The sequence below is a fragment of the Kogia breviceps genome, chromosome 2 (genome assembly GCF_026419965.1).
Source record: "Kogia breviceps isolate mKogBre1 chromosome 2, mKogBre1 haplotype 1, whole genome shotgun sequence".
Classification (NCBI taxonomy): domain Eukaryota; kingdom Metazoa; phylum Chordata; class Mammalia; order Artiodactyla; family Physeteridae; genus Kogia; species Kogia breviceps.
Genome location: NC_081311.1, coordinates 65,120,998 through 65,138,342, shown reverse-complemented (window position 1 = coordinate 65,138,342; position 17,345 = coordinate 65,120,998). Strand labels below are relative to the sequence as shown.

The 17,345-nt window shown below is 39.4% G+C and overlaps 1 protein-coding gene across 4 annotated transcripts in view; it reads left to right on the top strand.

Moving 5' to 3' along the window:
- The window catches only part of MYPN (myopalladin), a 100,827-nt gene that overhangs the window by 51,775 nt on the left and 31,707 nt on the right, over positions 1-17,345 (top strand). For all 4 annotated transcript variants that reach the window (XM_067025508.1, XM_067025507.1, XM_059052660.2 and 1 more), the window contains 6 exons: positions 3,520-3,661; positions 5,445-5,468; positions 7,346-7,462; positions 7,955-8,327; positions 15,751-16,341; positions 16,717-16,855. In XM_067025508.1, the coding sequence (XP_066881609.1) occupies positions 3,520-3,661; positions 5,445-5,468; positions 7,346-7,462; positions 7,955-8,327; positions 15,751-16,341; positions 16,717-16,855 (1,386 nt within the window). The remainder of the gene's footprint in view (positions 1-3,519; positions 3,662-5,444; positions 5,469-7,345; positions 7,463-7,954; positions 8,328-15,750; positions 16,342-16,716; positions 16,856-17,345) is intronic.

Here is a 17,345-nt window from a genome sequence, read left to right as displayed (position 1 = left end):
TTCAAGGCTGCAGCCCTGGCTCCAGCTGCTTCAGCAGTAATTTGAAGAGTGCAAGGGGGGCAGGGGAAGTGAGAATCTGAAGAACGGCATTTCATTATATAATAGCTGAGGCAGGAAACCCTGAAATGATGGGTCCAGTGGTTGGCTCTAGATTCCTGAAGATTACGTGGGCCCCTCTCCACAACCTGACAATTCCAGAGACTTCTCTGACTCAACTGTTGTACTGGGCACCTGTGACAATGTAGGGGCAAAAAGGTCTTCAATCAAACGGTTCTTTATCAGTAAAAACTGCTCTGATCCAACTCCAGTGTAAAAGCACTATAACATTCACTTCCAGCATCTCCCAAGGTGCAAAAATAGCAACTGGATTTAAAAGAAGAATAAAGTGACAGTATGAACCTTATAGCTGACAACTTTTAACCAATAAGGGAGATGCCTTTCTTCAAGGATGTCCCTGCATTGTATCTGTGGGTATAGGTCTACTAAGCAGGAACTGTGTCAACTCACATTTACGGCACCTGGCACAGCGCTTGGCATAAAGCAGGAACATAGTTATATTTATTCTGTGGTGAACTGCTTCCATGTCAGCTACGAAGGAATTATTGCTTTTATCACTTTGTGGCTTCAGAGTGTTGTTAGGAGTAGAGAAAAAATCCAATGTCAAATGGCCGTGGAAGACATGCTTCTCAAGTCTCTGTGTTGTCAAGTCATCCTACAAAGAATGTCTTCCTGGATGATCAGTATGGTGATGACACACAAGACAGATTTGCACTTTGGATACTGTTTACTGCAGGAGGTTGCAGACTTTTCATTATAGGGACTTCAGTTCAGATCCATAATTCCTAGTTAAGACTAACTTAATCTTTGCTAGTTGGGGAATGTTTCATGTCTTATTTGTCTTCAGTGAAGTCAAGATAAATATGATCAAGTCTTACACAATGTGCCATTAGTAACAGCCTAAGACCTACTGCTGTGTTGAACATGGCCCCATCTAAACTATATTCAAATGGTGTAACTGGTTTGGACCGGATGTGCAGCAATGTGAGCCGATTTCTTCTTATGAGACTTTTGTAGAAAAGCACAGTTTTTAGCAATAACAACTATCACTGTCCTTCAAATTATGACCTTCAACAACCTTTTCTAACCGTTGACACCTTGGCAACTCCTTTACTGAGTATTGACGATGTGTCACACTGGAATGAGCTTTCATCTCATATCACAGTTCCTTAGCTGGCATATTCTAGACTATAGTATCTCAGGTATCTGGCTGGACTCTCCAATAGAACACAGGTCTTGGCCTTCAATTTCAAGTAAATAATTACAACTAACTAATGTTGGTCTCAACTGTAACATATTCTCTCAAGGAGGTCCCTTTGCAAGCAGGACCTTGGTGTAACCTCTGCAGATTGAGAATTGGTTCATATATCTGAACCTCAAGCCATGTCAGAATGTAGATTGACCTCATTCTGCTTACATCCATTTTTAAAATGTGCCATATTTTATTCATTCAATCCCTTCTGCCACTGCCACTTTTTTTGCTTTGGTTTTCTAATTTGTTTGCCTCAGAAGGAACGAAACTCCATTATGTATGAATCCCAGGGAGATGTCTGACTGCCATTAAAGTTTTCAATGGTCCCCCAAAACTACCACCTTAGCACAGAATTTGCTCAGATGTCAGGGTGGAGGGCATATTCACCAGCTTGCCAGGAGCACCCAAGACTCATTGATGCTCCCTGCTTCCTGAGAACATTCCATTCTTGTCACTCGAAGCTATCGTTTTGCGGTAGACAAGGATTAAAAGACTAAAAACCAGGTTTTTAATCAAATAGTTCCCTATTACTTCAGAAACCACTCTGTGAAAATCACATCCTGAATTCCTTCAGCAAACAAATTTGGGAATGCAAAAAAAGAACAAAACACTAACTCCAAACTATAGTACCCCATGGCTGTCACAATATCAACTAACACACCCTTCTGAGGTAAAAGTCTCCTACTAGAGCTAAAGCCATGTGGTTAAACCCACCCCAGTATTCCTAAGATAAATGCCATAAATATGATAGGTCTAAGCACAAAATATAGTATATTGTTAAGAGCTGTAAACAATCACAAGATATTTATAAGAGTAAATGACAAAAGCAAAATAACTACTGGCCTTCCCCTTTTCCAAAGCAAGAGCCAATATTTCCTAAATACAGACTCCAAAATTGTAAAAATGGGAAAACCTTGCAGCATTTGTTGCTGACAGAGCTTGTAGAGGAAGTTAATCATAACCTTTCCATGTTTATCATCTTTAGGCCTATATTAAAAATAAAAATGTGCCCACACATATGCCAAAGGAGCATTTCATAATCAAATGAAGTACCAACTACACAAATGAATGTGTGACTTTAAGCTCACAAATCATGACGAGTGAAAGACAAGTTGTGAAAGGAAAATGTGAGTTCCATTCTCCCATAGCGTCTATTATAGAATATACCAATATTTTACAATGGAAAGTGATTTTTGTAAACTTTTTTGGGGGAAAGCATGAAAGAGCATTTAACAATGCCTTCACAAAATTATGACATATTTTACCATGACATAAGACTCCACATGTGACTATGATTTTATAGATTGTCATTGTTTACCTCCCTCAACAGACATTGAGGCTATCCTGTAAAGAACACATAAGGAAAAGAAAATAGCAAAACAAACATCAATTTCCAGGACTACAGAAAGTAGGCAAGGCAAAGCCAAGAAAATAGTCACTTACTTAGGCCACAGAGATAGTCCACCTTGTGGAACAGTCTTGTGTGGAAAAAAATACATTACTTCCATACTGAATACACCTAGTAGATAGTCACTGCAGATTTTTTTAATTGTTATTATTTCTGAAAACCAAACTCTACTTGGGCATTTTCTTAAAGGAAGCAGAATTACTTTACCAAATATTAGTATTTTTGCAAACCCTCAAAATGTTTCACCTAGTATTCAATAAATTTTTCTGGCACTGCAACAGAGAGGAAAAGGAAGAAGCTAGTGAGGAAAAAGCTTCCTATGCACTCAGATGATTCTATCTTCAAAAATAGATTCAGGGACTTTCCTGGTGGCCCAGAGGTTGGGAATCCACCTGCCAATGCAGGGAACACCGGTTCGAGCCCTGGTCCGGGAAGATCCCACATGCCGCGGAACAACTGGGCCCGTGCACCACAACTACTGAGCCCATGCTCTGCAACAAGAGAAGCCACTGCAGTGAGAAGCCCGCGCACCGCAGTGAAGAATAGCCCACAGTCGCCGCAACTAGAGAAAGCCTGTGCGCAGCAAGGAAGACCCAATGCAGCCAAAAATAAATTAATTAATTTAAAAAATTTTTTAAAATAGATTCAATATACCTCCACAGAATTGAAGCTGCTGGAAATGTACAAGATTTGGAGAAAATCCAAATATGGAGGCAATGGTATCTTTTTCGAAAATTCAGCACTGGGAGTAAATTCCAAAAATATATACTTTTTGTTTCTAACAATATTCTTCTCATTACAGATGTTACAAAATTTATCAGCCTCTGAGGGTCAGCTAGTTGTCTTTGAATGCAGAGTAAAAGGAGCTCCATCTCCTAAAGTTGAGTGGTATAGAGAAGGGACCTTGATAGAAGATTCTCCAGATTTTAGAATTTTACAGAAAAGTAAGTTGGTGCTTTAAAATTATTTTTCTGATAATTTTTATAGATTTATTGTATACATTTATTTTTATAACTTTTAACAACTAATTAAAATGTAATAAAAAGAATAAAATAAAAAACACTTATACTCCACCAAACTATAAAGCCTATTAATATTTTGGTATATATTCTCCAAAAATTTTTCCATGCATATATTTTCTTTAAATAAAAATAATTTTTTTTGTAAATTGATTTTTTCACTCAACATTTCATGAACATCTTTCCGTATTAATAAATATAGAACTTTTTTACTTTTAAAAATTAGTTGATACAATCAATTTCATATTTACTTAATCTCCTATTGTTGAAAATGTAGATTGTCCATAAATTTTTACTATTAGAAACTATATTTCAAAGCATGTTAACAGAGAAGATCTTTGTGAATATCTTTGTGAATATCTATGAATAAATCTGAGTACTAGAATTGCTACTAATTCACATTTTTTTAGGCTTTTAATATAAATCATCAAAATGCCATCCAAAAAGGTTGAACTAAATTTAGGATGATTATATAATTGATCATCTAACCTGGGACACCTTGGGGAGTAACAGAGGGTGCTAGTAATCATTACACAGAGATCCCAGGAATAAACCAGATCATCCCAGTTGAACTGGGACACATGCTGTTTCAGTTACATTCTACTACAACCAGCAACATACGGGAATTTCTTTTCTCTTATACCTTCACTATCAACGGGTATTAAACATTTTTTAAATCTTCACTAATTTTGTAGTTCCCAAATGGGAATACTTGTTTTAATCTGCTCTTCACTAATGAGATGTGGAAAGGAACTTTTTTTCCTATTTATTGGGTCTTTGAATTTACTTTAAAATTACCTATTATATCCTTTGTTCATTGTTTATTGAGGTTTTACTCTTTTTATTGTAAGAATTATTTATATATCGAAGTGGTTAATTCTTCTTTTCTTGTCATGCAGTGCTTTCACCTTGACCCATTTCAGTCGTAAAATATGTTGAAAATTATTTGCTTCTTGGTTAATTTGTTTCTGCCTATCACAAAATAGATATATGAATCAAACTACTATCAGGTTTAACAACGATATATTCTGAATAGCAGCAACAATGATATATTCTGAATACCATTTAAGCTGAGGCAAAAAACCTCCACTAGTTCTATCAGTGTAGAAGAATGTAACTAAATTCAACAACTATTCCCTGAGTGCCTGCAATTCTATAAACCTTAGTTGAGCACCTGTTTTCACTACCAAGCAGGCACCTTCAGGAATGCCAAAGAATTTTAAGACAAAGAACTGCTCCTGAGGAACCTGTCATCTATTCCGAGGCTCTTAATATTAGAAACCTTAGGGCAGGAGGTATATGCTACATTATATCAGGATGTAAGAGCCCAAATCCAAGAATGATCTCTCAGTCTTCACAAACTTTTTCAGGTCAGGCTGAATGGGTACAATAAAATCAAGTCATCCTGAATCCCAACTAATTCAGTAACTTTTCCTCACCTAAGGTTTATGTGTCCCAAGTGGAACCCAAGTATGTCCCAAGATACAGCCACATCATTTAGGTAGCAGCTCTCTTGCTGCCCTTCTGTGATAATGATCCTATCCCTGTCAAGGTCATTGGTGCTTAGGTAATTTTACTTAAAATTTACAGATTAGCCTTGTCAAATTACTCATGAGTATGCAAAAGACACTTCTATAGGAAGCTTTGATAAAAATATCACCTCTCAGTAAAATAAATGCTCAGAATCTTTAAATTTTTTTTCTTTTAGAACCTCGATCCATGGCAGAGCCAGGTAAAGATCATTTTAACTTTAATTTCATTTGTATGTGATCCATGACTTGAAATATATAATAAACATTGAAATTACACTGGTGTCAAGAAAAAGTTTTACAAAGAAGATCAAAGCCAACTCTAGCTGCGACGGTAGGAGAAGGAAAGGCAAGCATGTGCAAGTTTGGAATATATATTCAATAGCTAATGTGAATACAGTTAGTTCTGCGTTGTTGAGGAATGTTTCTTAGGAATATTTTCCCGCTTTCCTTGGCCCCTACTCATGACCTCCTTAAACTGGGCAGAGCAATTTCCACGATGCTATCAATTCCAATTCCACAGCCTATGTATCTCAAAAGTTATGCATCAGATTTTGAAATTCAAAGAATCAGTAAAATGTTTATGATGTTATTAGATTTGGTTGGGAGGATATTAAGATGACACATGGAAGCTCTTACCTCTAGAAAATACATGTTGCTCAAAAAATGCAGCATAAACATCTGAATGTCCTCTCTATGATCACCCTGAAAAATAAGATTGTATTTGTGCCCATGGGTAAGAACGATGGTTTGGAATTTCATTATTATAATTCTTGCTTCTGAAAACTGAATGGAAAGGCATTCTCGATGTAGACATTGAATATCCATGTTGCATAACCCTACACTAGGCCCTTGGGGATACGGTAAAGACCAGAGTGCTTTTGCTCTAGCATTGCTTGTAGTGGAGAAGCATTTTTCCCTTTGAAAATATTTCAGGATTTTGATACTTTCAACCAAAGCAAGCTTTTTCACTAGGCAGTCTCATACACAAAATAATTTCAGAGTCACCCAAAAGGGGTCCCTGCTCAAAACAAGCCCCAGCTCCATGATCTAAAATTTTATGTTCAGAGAGTTTTTCTTTCCACCTCAGATAAAGCAAATACCCTTTGGAGACAGAAAACTATATCTTATCAGGCAGGTAGAGTGTAGTATGAATGAATTTATCAGATCATTTTCCGAATGCAGGTTGCTGAAAGATAAGAGTGCAAATGTTTGGGAAGGGAACAGAGAGAAGGAAGCATAAGACTCAGAAAAAGGACAGAGAGGTACCAAAACCAAACTTTGCCTCTCCATCATTTAGGATTCTTTGGACAGCAAGTAAACAAGACCTAACCAAAAATGGCTTAAGCAACGTGAAAAATGTATCTTGTTACATAGCAAGATGCCCTAAGAAACGGTAGTCTTGAGATTGGTTAATTTAGCATCTCAGAGATCATCAGGGGCCAAGCTTTTAATTTTTTTCCCCATTCTGTCATCTTCAGAGTATCCTCTTAGACTGGTTCTACTCATATATCCAAGACGGCTGCCACAGTTCTAGGTATTACATGCAGATGACAATGTCCAAAGGCAAAAATAGGGAAAAACGCTCTCTTTCACCCCTTTTAAAAGGCAAGAAAAACTTTCCCTGAAACTCCCCAGGAGATTTTCCCTAATATCTTATTGACCAGAATTGTGTGTCACATGCTACCACCTTAGCAAGAATAGAGTGGTATTTCATGCAGACCTACTTTTGCTTTAAATCCTAATTTGTTTTTGTGATTTTTAAGCTTATTGTTTCTTGGTCCTATTTTTCACATCTGTACTGATGACATAAAAACAGATAATCTGCAAATCCGTAACATACATTATATTATCATTAAATCCTCTTGTTGATTGCACGGAGTTATTCATTTTACTTCCTTTGGCTCATTTAGTCTGCTAATCAGTCAATTCAATCAAATAATTGGACTAATTATTTTCAAACAATTAATATAATCGGCTTCTTTTATTGACTTTTATAGAATCACCATCTAATATCAGAAAATTCCATAATTCCATTTCTGTAAATAAGTCAGTAACCATTCTGCTTTATTGGCTTTAGAGGAGATCTGTACTTTGGTCATTGCTGAGGTATTTGCGGAAGACTCTGGGTGCTTCACCTGTACTGCAAGCAATAAATACGGCACAGTGTCAAGCATTGCACAGCTAGATGTAAGAGGTAAGGGCTCTTTCAATGCCAGAACAGTTTAGACTATGACTTTGATTATGACTATGGACAATGTTTACATTACCCTCTCTTACTGCTTTTCATATGAAGCTAGCTTGGCTCTCCTAAAATTTTTTGAATTATTGAGGAAGGTGTTCTTGAACAGAATCCAGTTTTCAATTTCTCATCGCATTTATCACCACCACCCCAGTTATCCTGCTGTTATTTATTATACTCCCTGAGAAAACATCTCCTTGATCTATCTAAACTTCTAAAATTCTTTCCAAAATGGTACTTAGATTTTTTTAGGTTTTTGTTTGTTTGTTTGTTTTTTCCTGTATCCTTACCATTCTTTAATGTCCCAGATTGTGTTTTCTGTTTTTGACAAGCATGTCCATTAGCACATTCGCCTGCGTTGGATACATGCCCCGTCTCAGGGTTATAATCCTATCTCAGTCTTGTTGAGTAAGGCTAACATCTCAGGTCCTGTTATCATCCTTTCAGGAAATGAAGACCCCAGAAACAATGGGTCTCTTCACTCAGCCAACTCTACCACCAACCTGGCTGTTATTGAGCAACACCCATCCCCACCCAACCCAGAGCCTCCTTCTGTGGAACAACTCCCGAAACCCAAACTGGAAGGTGTTCTGGTGAATCACAACGAGCCCCGGTCCAGCTCAAGGATTGGGCTCCGTGTCCACTTCAACCTGCCTGAAGATGACAAAGGAAGTGAAGCATCTTCTGAGGGTGGCCTGGTGACCACCAACCAGACCAGGCCTGATTCCTTCCAGGAGAGATTCAATGGACAGTCAGCAAAAATCCCTGAGCCTTCCTCGCCCGTCAAAGAGCCCCCTCCAGTTCTGGCCAAACCCAAACTGTAAGTAAAAATTAGAATGGATAACCAAGAGCGCCTGTGACCCTCTCTGACTCTGCCCTTCTTAAAAATGATGGAGCTAAAAAGGGAAATTATGAAATGAGAAAACACACATTAAATTCTTTGGAAATCATAATCCTTACGTTAGTGTAAGTGTACTATCACTTTCTTCCTTACTATTCATATTCTACCTCCAAGAAATGTGAGTCCTAAACTAGCTCAAAAAGATGTCTGTCTAACATTAGAGGGCTCCAGGTGAAGCACTTCTACACTCTTCTTATAAAGCCCTTTCTCATGTCTAATAATCTTTACGGTGTGAAATTTCATCATTCTTTTTTCCCTATTTCTACTTCAACTTAAGTTTTTGTAGTCATTATAGAAAAGATACCTAGTATTTTTTAGTTAGTTCCTTGCTATGGCTAGATATGCTGTAGTAACCACAGGCTTCATATACATGTAATGGGTTGAAATTACAAAGGAAGTGAAGCATCCTCTAAGGGTGGCATGGTGACCACCAACCAGAGTCACCTCAGGAGACTGATGCAGTTGTCACCCAAACCCTCTAGAGAGCTTCCATCAGAGTCACGTTGCAAAATTTAATGTGCATCCATAGTAAAGCAAGCACAGAATATGATACTACTATTATGTTCTGTGTGATCCACACATCAAAGTGATAAAAATTACATTTATAACTACATAAACCTTTAAATATCAACAATAAAATCTACAGTAATAGCACTCCCATCATGTGTTTCTCAGTGCTGATATTCACTGGAAGCAGTTCATGTTGCTTAATTTTTATATTTTTCTCACTACCACACAAGGTGAAATTCTGGGCATAAAATTAAATGTTACAAAACATGCGGGTCACATCCAGAAATATCTCTGTCCCCGCAAAGTTCTGCCAGTCACAGGAAATAGGAATCTACTTAACGTAAGAAGGGAAGAGGTTATTGTAGGGATATAAGCAGCAATGGGCAACAAAACACAGCCAGGTCCTGCATAGAGAAGGAGAAGCAGGGAGTTAAGAGCTAGGATCACATACATGGTCAGTCCAGCCTCCGCCCACTGCTTACACTCCGTCTTGAGCACCTCCTTGTTTCCTCTTTGCATATCCACTCTACTCTTCTCTCTTGGAAGACTCATCAATTCACATCTGGCCCGTGATGGCATGTCTTGTCACGATTTGTGTCAAGTTCCACTGCTAACTAAATCGTGCTCAGCAGCTCAATTCCAAATACCAATTAGCCCAGCCTCGTCAGGTGCAGAGCATTTACGTTTAGAGGGAAGAAGAGTCAAATGGATCAAATCAGAACTGTGTGTGAAGGCAGTTTGCAGAGAAGGGAGTTGTGAGAACAAAACAATCAATTGCCTCCTTTGTCGGGCCTCCTCTTACCCAGGGACTGTTTAGGGGCTATTAGGTATGTCAGTTAAGATTAGGCTTAGCTTCATGTTGCAGAAAGCCCAAACTAATGGTGAGTTAAACACATGAGGGTTTATTTTTCTCTCAAATAAAGGAATTAGAGGCTGTTATGATGGCTCCATAGTCATTAAGAACCCAGTCTTCTGCTCTGCCATCTTTAGCACTGGCTTCTTCTCCAAGTGCCCTCATGATCCAAGATGGCTGATGGTGGTCTAGTCATCATGTTTGTATTTCAAGCAGCAGAAAAGACAAATCGGTAGAAGTCCAATTACTCTCCTTTAAAGGAGCCTTCTTAGGACTTACCCAAAATCACCTGCTTATATCTCATTGGCCAGAACTTAGTCACATGGTATATTAAGTACAAAGGAAGCTGGGAAGTGTGGTCTTTAGCTGCACATGTTGCCTCCATGAGTAAAATCAAGTTCCTTTACAAAGGGGAGAATTAAGTAGTCAGCCAGCAGTATCTACCACATGAAACTTTCAATGAATATAAAAATTCTTTTACTAAGTTATGTAGTGACACCCTCTAAAAATCCAGTCCTCAGCAGTATATAATTCTTTAGTATTTTTTGCCTTCCTTAAATTTTCACCTAACTTGTGAATATAGGTTTGTATTAGTAGAGGTATGAATACGCATGTGCATGCTCACCTCTCTCTCTCTCTCTCTCTCTCTCTCACACACACACCCTTTGTGAAACCACATGCCTGCAAAGTCTTCTTACTGGTTTTAATCTTTTAGGTTTTATGTTAAAATATATTGACTCAATAATCTTGAGGATACAATTTTCTGCTTGTTCCTTCAATTTGCCATTCATACAAAAAATAGAATTCTTATAGATCTTAAAACTGCAACAGAGAGGGAAGCTATCATTTTTCAACACTGTATCATCAAAGCCTAGATAATTCAGACTTTAACATTTTCAGCCTGAATATTAAGCTATTTAGAGAAGTGACTCTTCAGTCTGGCTACACTCTAGAATGAAATGTGGAGCTTTTGAAAAATATTTATGCCTTCCATCCCAGGTGAATGAGAATCTCTCCACAGATTATTTTAATGTACAGCCAGGTTGGAAAGTACGGGTGTAAAGTTGGAGAACCTGAGTTACAACCGTTTATCACCCCACCCAGCCCCATACACACACACCCCTCCACAGCCAGGAAAAAAATATAAGAATTAACATTTAAAGTGAGTAAAATGTCAGACTAAAATCAGAATGTACTGGGTAAGCCTATGCTTTGGGGCAAGTGTTTCTTTAGAGCAGTGGTTCTCAGTCCTGGATGCAGACAAGAATCACCTAGAGCCTTGCTATTCAAAGCACTGGCACCACCTGGGAGCTTGACAGAAACACAGATTCTCGTGCTCCACTCAAGACCTACTGAATCAGAAACTCTGGAGGTGCGGCCTGGAAATCTATGCTTTAACAAGCCCTCCAGAGGGTTCTGAGGTTCACTAAAGTTTAAGAACTGACCCACATTTAAAAAGATAATAATAGGGCTTCCATGGTGGCGCAGTGGTTGAGACCCCGCCTGCCGATGCAGGAGACACGGGTTCGTGCCCCGGTCCGGGAAGATCCCACATGCCGCGGAGCGGCTGGGTCCGTGAGCCATGGCCACTGAGCCTGCGCATCCGGAGCCTGTGCTCCGCAACAGGAGAGGCCACGGCAAGTGAGAGGCCCGCGTAACGCAAAAAAAATAAAAGATAATAATAACTATGCCTGGATCCTTTCCCAGGCCAACTGACTCTCTGGCCAGTGGTGCCTAAATCAGTAAGGTTTATCTTTTCTGCTCTCTGGGTGATTTAATGCACAACCAGCGTAGTTACCACTGCCAAAACCACAGCTAAAAGGTGATTGCAGAGACATATTTACCCAGAATTAGTTATCCTAATCAGCAATGTGCTAGCAAATGTTTTAACTACCGGCAGAGGCGGGGAAGCCCTGATTTGTAGCATTTGCCAGTTTCCTCCCACCATGGCTGATTTCAAGCTACTAGAGAAAAGTCATTAAACTGGGAACTTGGATGAGGGGTATACAACCTGCCCTCCAGAGCCATCGAGAGCTGGCTCCAGCACACACTGCCCCAAGTTGTTGTTGCCAAAATTGCTTTCAAAAGTATTTGATACAGTAGCCCAAGTTGTTCTGTTATGTTTGTCATTAAGCCTTGACATTTTATCTCAACCATTTAAAATCCCTAAGAAATGGACTTGAGGACACGGGGAGGGGGAAGGGTAAGCTGTGACGCAGTGAGAGAGTGGCATGGACATATACACACTACCAAACGTAGGCTGGATAGCTAGTGGGAAGCAGCCGCATGGCACAGGGAGATCAGCTCGGTGCTTTGTGACCACCTGGAGGGGTGGGATAGGGACGGTGGGAGGGAGGGAGACATAAGAGGGAGGGGATATGGGGATATATGTCTATGTATAGCTGATTCACTTTGTTATAAAGCAGAAACTAACACACCATTGTAAAGCAATTATACGCCAATAAAGATGTTAATTTTTTAAAAATCCCCAAGAAATTCTTTTGTATTCCAGAAACCACATCAAGAAACATCCTCATAATTCTGAAACTCTAATTTTCTTACAAATCTTGAAATTGATATTTGTAGTTCAGAAACTGAAAAATATAATAGCCACCATTTATTGATCACTTATCTGATTTAGGTGATTTATCTATCAATTCTCACAACAACACGAAGAGATATTACTTACTCCTATCTTACTTATGAAGAAATCAGGGTCAGAAAAATCTAGAAACCACCCCCAAACCACACATATAATCAGTGGCAAAGCCAGGATTAGAACCTAAGTCTATCTGTCCGCAGAGGCCATATTCTTGAGCATCATGCTTAAGCTAAGTTGTGGCAAAAGAGAAGATATTTTCAGGGAACCCAGGAGAGTTGATAATCTACAGGAAGAAAACTGGGTACAAACCTGATTTCAGAAATCCTCATAGCAACAAGAAATGAGCAGCTGAGCTTATAGCAATTTATGATAGGCTGTTATTTTGAATTAGAGAGGTTGCTCAGGGTTTTGTATGCTTTGTAATTAACCTTTCCTTCCTTTATTCTTTCATTGCACTTTGTACCTTCATTATTAAACAGTAAGTTCCATATGTTACCTGTAAATAACCACTGGGTATCTGTATTACATATATGTATAGTAAGATTTTTGAGCCCTGAATAGTTCATACTATCCCAGGCATATTTCTACCTCCTACAGTACCTAGCAAAGTAAACATACAGAAGATTCAATAAAAGTTTGTTGAATACTGGAATTGACACCCTGCCCTTATGTCATGAATAAGCAAATTGAAACAGCTGTTTTAAATCCCTTCTGAAACAAGACAGTTCAATAAAATTTGGGGGAAAAAAACATGTCAAACAAAAGGAGACATTATTCTCAAATGAATTCTTCCAGAATCTTAGATAATCAAAACTATTTGATGCTGTATCTCATATATCATTATGTTTAAAGTTTGTGACCCTCTACAATCCAATATACTGCATTAAATGATAAGGGCTAACATGCTTTTAAAAGTCTTACTTAAAATTAAAAGCTGGTTCTTAGTTTTCATTCAATGGGAGCTAAAGGAAAATAAGAATCAATCAATACCAAATGACTTCCTGGCCCCTTTTTTTCATCCTTATCTTTCTAAGATTACTTAGTTTTCATATACTACTCTTTCTACTTCCATAACCACAATAAAATACTTCTGCAATACCATCAAATTAAAAGTTACTCAGACTACAATACAAACATGTCCTAAAAACCACATGGCATTTTCTTTACACTACAGTAATCACAGAATGGGACCTGCCAAATATGAGATCGATTAAAAATTTAAAGGTTTTATATTTTCATGCCATTGGAAAAGTTAACACCAGCAGAAACAACGTTATTGTATATATTTTTCTAAGGATAATCTAACAAAGATATTTCTGCTTCTCTTGATTGCTGAATCTTTCATCTATGATGGAATGAAAAGATTTAATTTTAATTATGTTACTTCATTCTCTCAGCTTAAATACTTACTTCTAAAAGGGAGGAAGAAAGTTACTGTGCCAAGTGGCTATACTTCGAAATTCTTAGTTTTCATAGAAGAACAGAGGACAAGAATTTTCATAGTTGAAAAAAGAGTCGCATAGTATGTAGCATTTGACAGCAGTCATGAAAGTGGAGATAGGTCTCTACTTTGTGAAGTTACTTTTCCGTATATTGTGTATCAGAAATGTTAATGAAGGCAAGAGAAAAGGTCTTAAACTCCAAGAATTTTCTTAAAAATCACGACTATATTCAATATCCTGTGATAAACCATAATGGAAAAGAATATTTAAAAAAAACAATGTCTCTATGTGTATGAGTCACTCTGCTGTACAGCAGAGATGGCACAACACTGTAAAGCAACTATACTTCAATTAAAAACAAAAATTTTTTTAAATCAAAGTTTGGAGAACTTTCTGCCTCAACTTTATTGCTATTGGTGTTGACCTTCCCGATGGTATGAAAACATAAAACCTTCCATTTTTAATAGATCTCATGTTCAGCAGATCACCTTCTATGTTCCAAAACATATTTTCAAAGAACATAAAACCACGGTGGGCTTGAAGCACTGTGGTCTTATTCAAGAGTAGATTCTCCTAAACAGCAGAATTTGACAGCCCTGACAACTTTATGCATATATGACTTTTAGACACTTTCGTTTTCCATTTTCTTTTTTTAAAAAATTAATTAACTGTTTTGTTAAGAGGAAGTAAATAGACTGTGGGACTTAAGGCAACTCATATAATGCTTCTGTGAGTCAGGTTCCTATAAATGGAGAAAGCGCTCCCAGCTTGATCCTTTTTTTTTCTTTAGGCAAAAGAAAAGTCTAAGTAACGTTCATAATTACGGTGACCATATAATCCATCGTTCAAACCATGACTATTTTTTTTAAAATTTATTTTTGGCTGCGTTGGGTCTTCGTTGATGTGCGCGGGCTTTCTCTAGTTGCGACGAGCGGTGGCTACTCTGTTGCACCGCGCAGGCTTCTCACTGCGGTGGCTTCTCTTCTTGCGGAGCTCGGGCTCTAGGCGCGGGGGCTTCAGTAGTTGTGGCACATGGACTCAGTAGTTGTGGCGCACGGGCTTAGTTGCTCTGTGGCATGTGGGATCTTCCCGGACCAGGGGTTGAACCCGTGTCCCCTCCATTGGCAGGCGAATTCTTAACCACTGCGCCACCAGGGAAGTCCCAAGCCATGACATTTTTGAGAGTGAAAGAGCACTATTAATAATCATGCCAGGAAAACAGGCATAAAGCAGGGCTGTCTAGAATGAATCGAGACATATGGTCACCTTCTCTATAAAGCTTTGTTGTCAGAAGAGGATGAGAAACAGCAAGACACATCCAGCTGCTTTGTTTGTTGTTGTTGTTGTTTTTCAGCTGCTTTGTTAAAGTTTGCTCTAAAATGAGGCAGAGTGAAGAATATAGCACATTCTCAGGGAACTCAGCCCCCTTTAGTAACTCACATCAGTATGTAGCTCAGTGCCTTCTGTCCCGAAACAGAGATACTAACTGCTCGTCTCAGAACTTTGAGCACTTCCAACAAGAGGACCATTTTTCTATTTCTTCTTTCTAATTTATAACATTCTAAAATGGGGCTGCTGTGTTGCCCAACTCCAGGGTCACAACACAAAGAACACAATGTGAATGACGCCTCTTGGAGTTGTGCATCATGGTGGCCTTTCCCTTCTTCCTGGCAACCAAACAGACCTAGAAAGAAGGAGAGACAGGGACTTCCTTGGCGGTCCAGCGGTTAAGACTCGCCCTTCCAATGCAGGGGGCACGGGTTTGATCCCTGGCCAGGGAACTAGATCCCACATGCCTGAATTTGATCGGCTGGTTTCTGGCAACACTGGTTGTGTGTTTTTAATCAGCATCAAGCAGTCAACAGCCTGTCTATACAGGCTGAGGCGATGATGACTGATTTCTCTTCTCTCTCCCCATTCTTGTTTTGTGTGCAGAGATTCCAGCCAGCTACAACAGCTTCACAACCAAGTCTTACTGGAACAACAGCAGTTGCAAAACCCATCTCCTTCATCTCCTAAGGAGTTTCCTTTCAACATGAGTGTTTTGACCTCCACTACTGCGCCAGCGGTAACAATGTCCAGCAAGCAGGTGAAGGCCCCTTCATCACAGACATTCAGCTTGGCCCGGCCAAAGCACTTCTTCCCCTCCACAAGCACAACCGCAGCAACCGTGTCCCCTTCCAGCTCTCCAGTGTTCACCCTGATCAGCACTCCTCAAGCCATGCAGAGGACAGTGAGCAAAGAAAGCCTCTTAGTTTCTCAGCCCTCGGCGCAAACCAAATCTCTGGGAGGGGTTTCTGTCCAAAACGAGCTACCTCCTCCAGGTCCGACAGAGCCGGCACAGCTGCCACTCACATTTTCCATCTCCAGCGGAAACCAGTTTCAGCCCCACTGCGTGTCCCCAACTCCTGTCTCTCCCACCAGCCGGATTCAGAACCCAGTGGCTTTCCTCAGCTCCGTCCTGCCTTCTCTCCCTGCCATCCCACCCACCAATGCCATGGGGCTGCCTAGAAGCGCACCATCCGTGTAAGTGTCATTGAGGTTTCTTGATGTAAAAGATGTCATTTAAGAATGGACCCAAATAAGAGCAGCTTGGTCTGGGACAGGACTCTCACTTAGTGAATTCCTACATAATCCAATCTCTTAGACACAAAATGGATATTGAACACCTTAGGACAAAAGGACATGATTACTTTAAATAATGTTTTTATAATTTAAATACTGAAAACACCTCGACACACAGATTTTCTGGGCAGTGCTCAACGTTTGCTCGCAAGATGCTCTCCGTAAGTGCCTGATGGCTCCTGGCTCTGGTTGCCATGCCAACCACTCTGATTTCTAGGCCTTTGTACCCTGGCCAGTGCTTTTCATGAGTGATTCAGGTGTGAATTTATTTTACAGGCCATCCCAGGGACTAATGAAGAAACATATAAAGTCTTCCCAACCAGTGAATGATGATTACATCCGTGAAACTAAGAATGCAGTGATTCTAGACTTGGGGAGAAAAATGAATTTTAGTGATGTCAGATCAAACCAGCAGGTAAGATTGTTGGGTTCAGACGGTTTATTGGAATTTCTTTGTAAGGAATGTAAGTTTGCTTAATTCAGTCCTTGGATGCTCAGGTCACCTGACCTCGGTGAAGCTGACACTGCAGTTTGGGAAGGCAAAGCACAGACTGTCCATGGTTCATGTAGGAAACTCGTCCACATGGCTCCACAGCTCTTGATTTAGCCCGGTAGTTAATTCAGTTCACTTGTCTACGTGCGTTTACCTAGAATAGTGTATGTTAAGGAGAGAGACTAGATAGTCTGTTTTCCATTCCAACAATCCTCAGTTCAGTATTGGCAAACACTGTCACATCTTTGAGACATTTCAATATCTGAGCCTTGAGATGCCCTAGACTTTAAGGAACTCTGGGGTTCCAAGTCATCCTTTCTCTGGCTGCTTCAACCTAATGTGTTTGGGGGTTTGCTCACCAGTTCCTCTCAATCGTTACATTAGGTTGAAGCACGTGAAATAGCCATTAGCC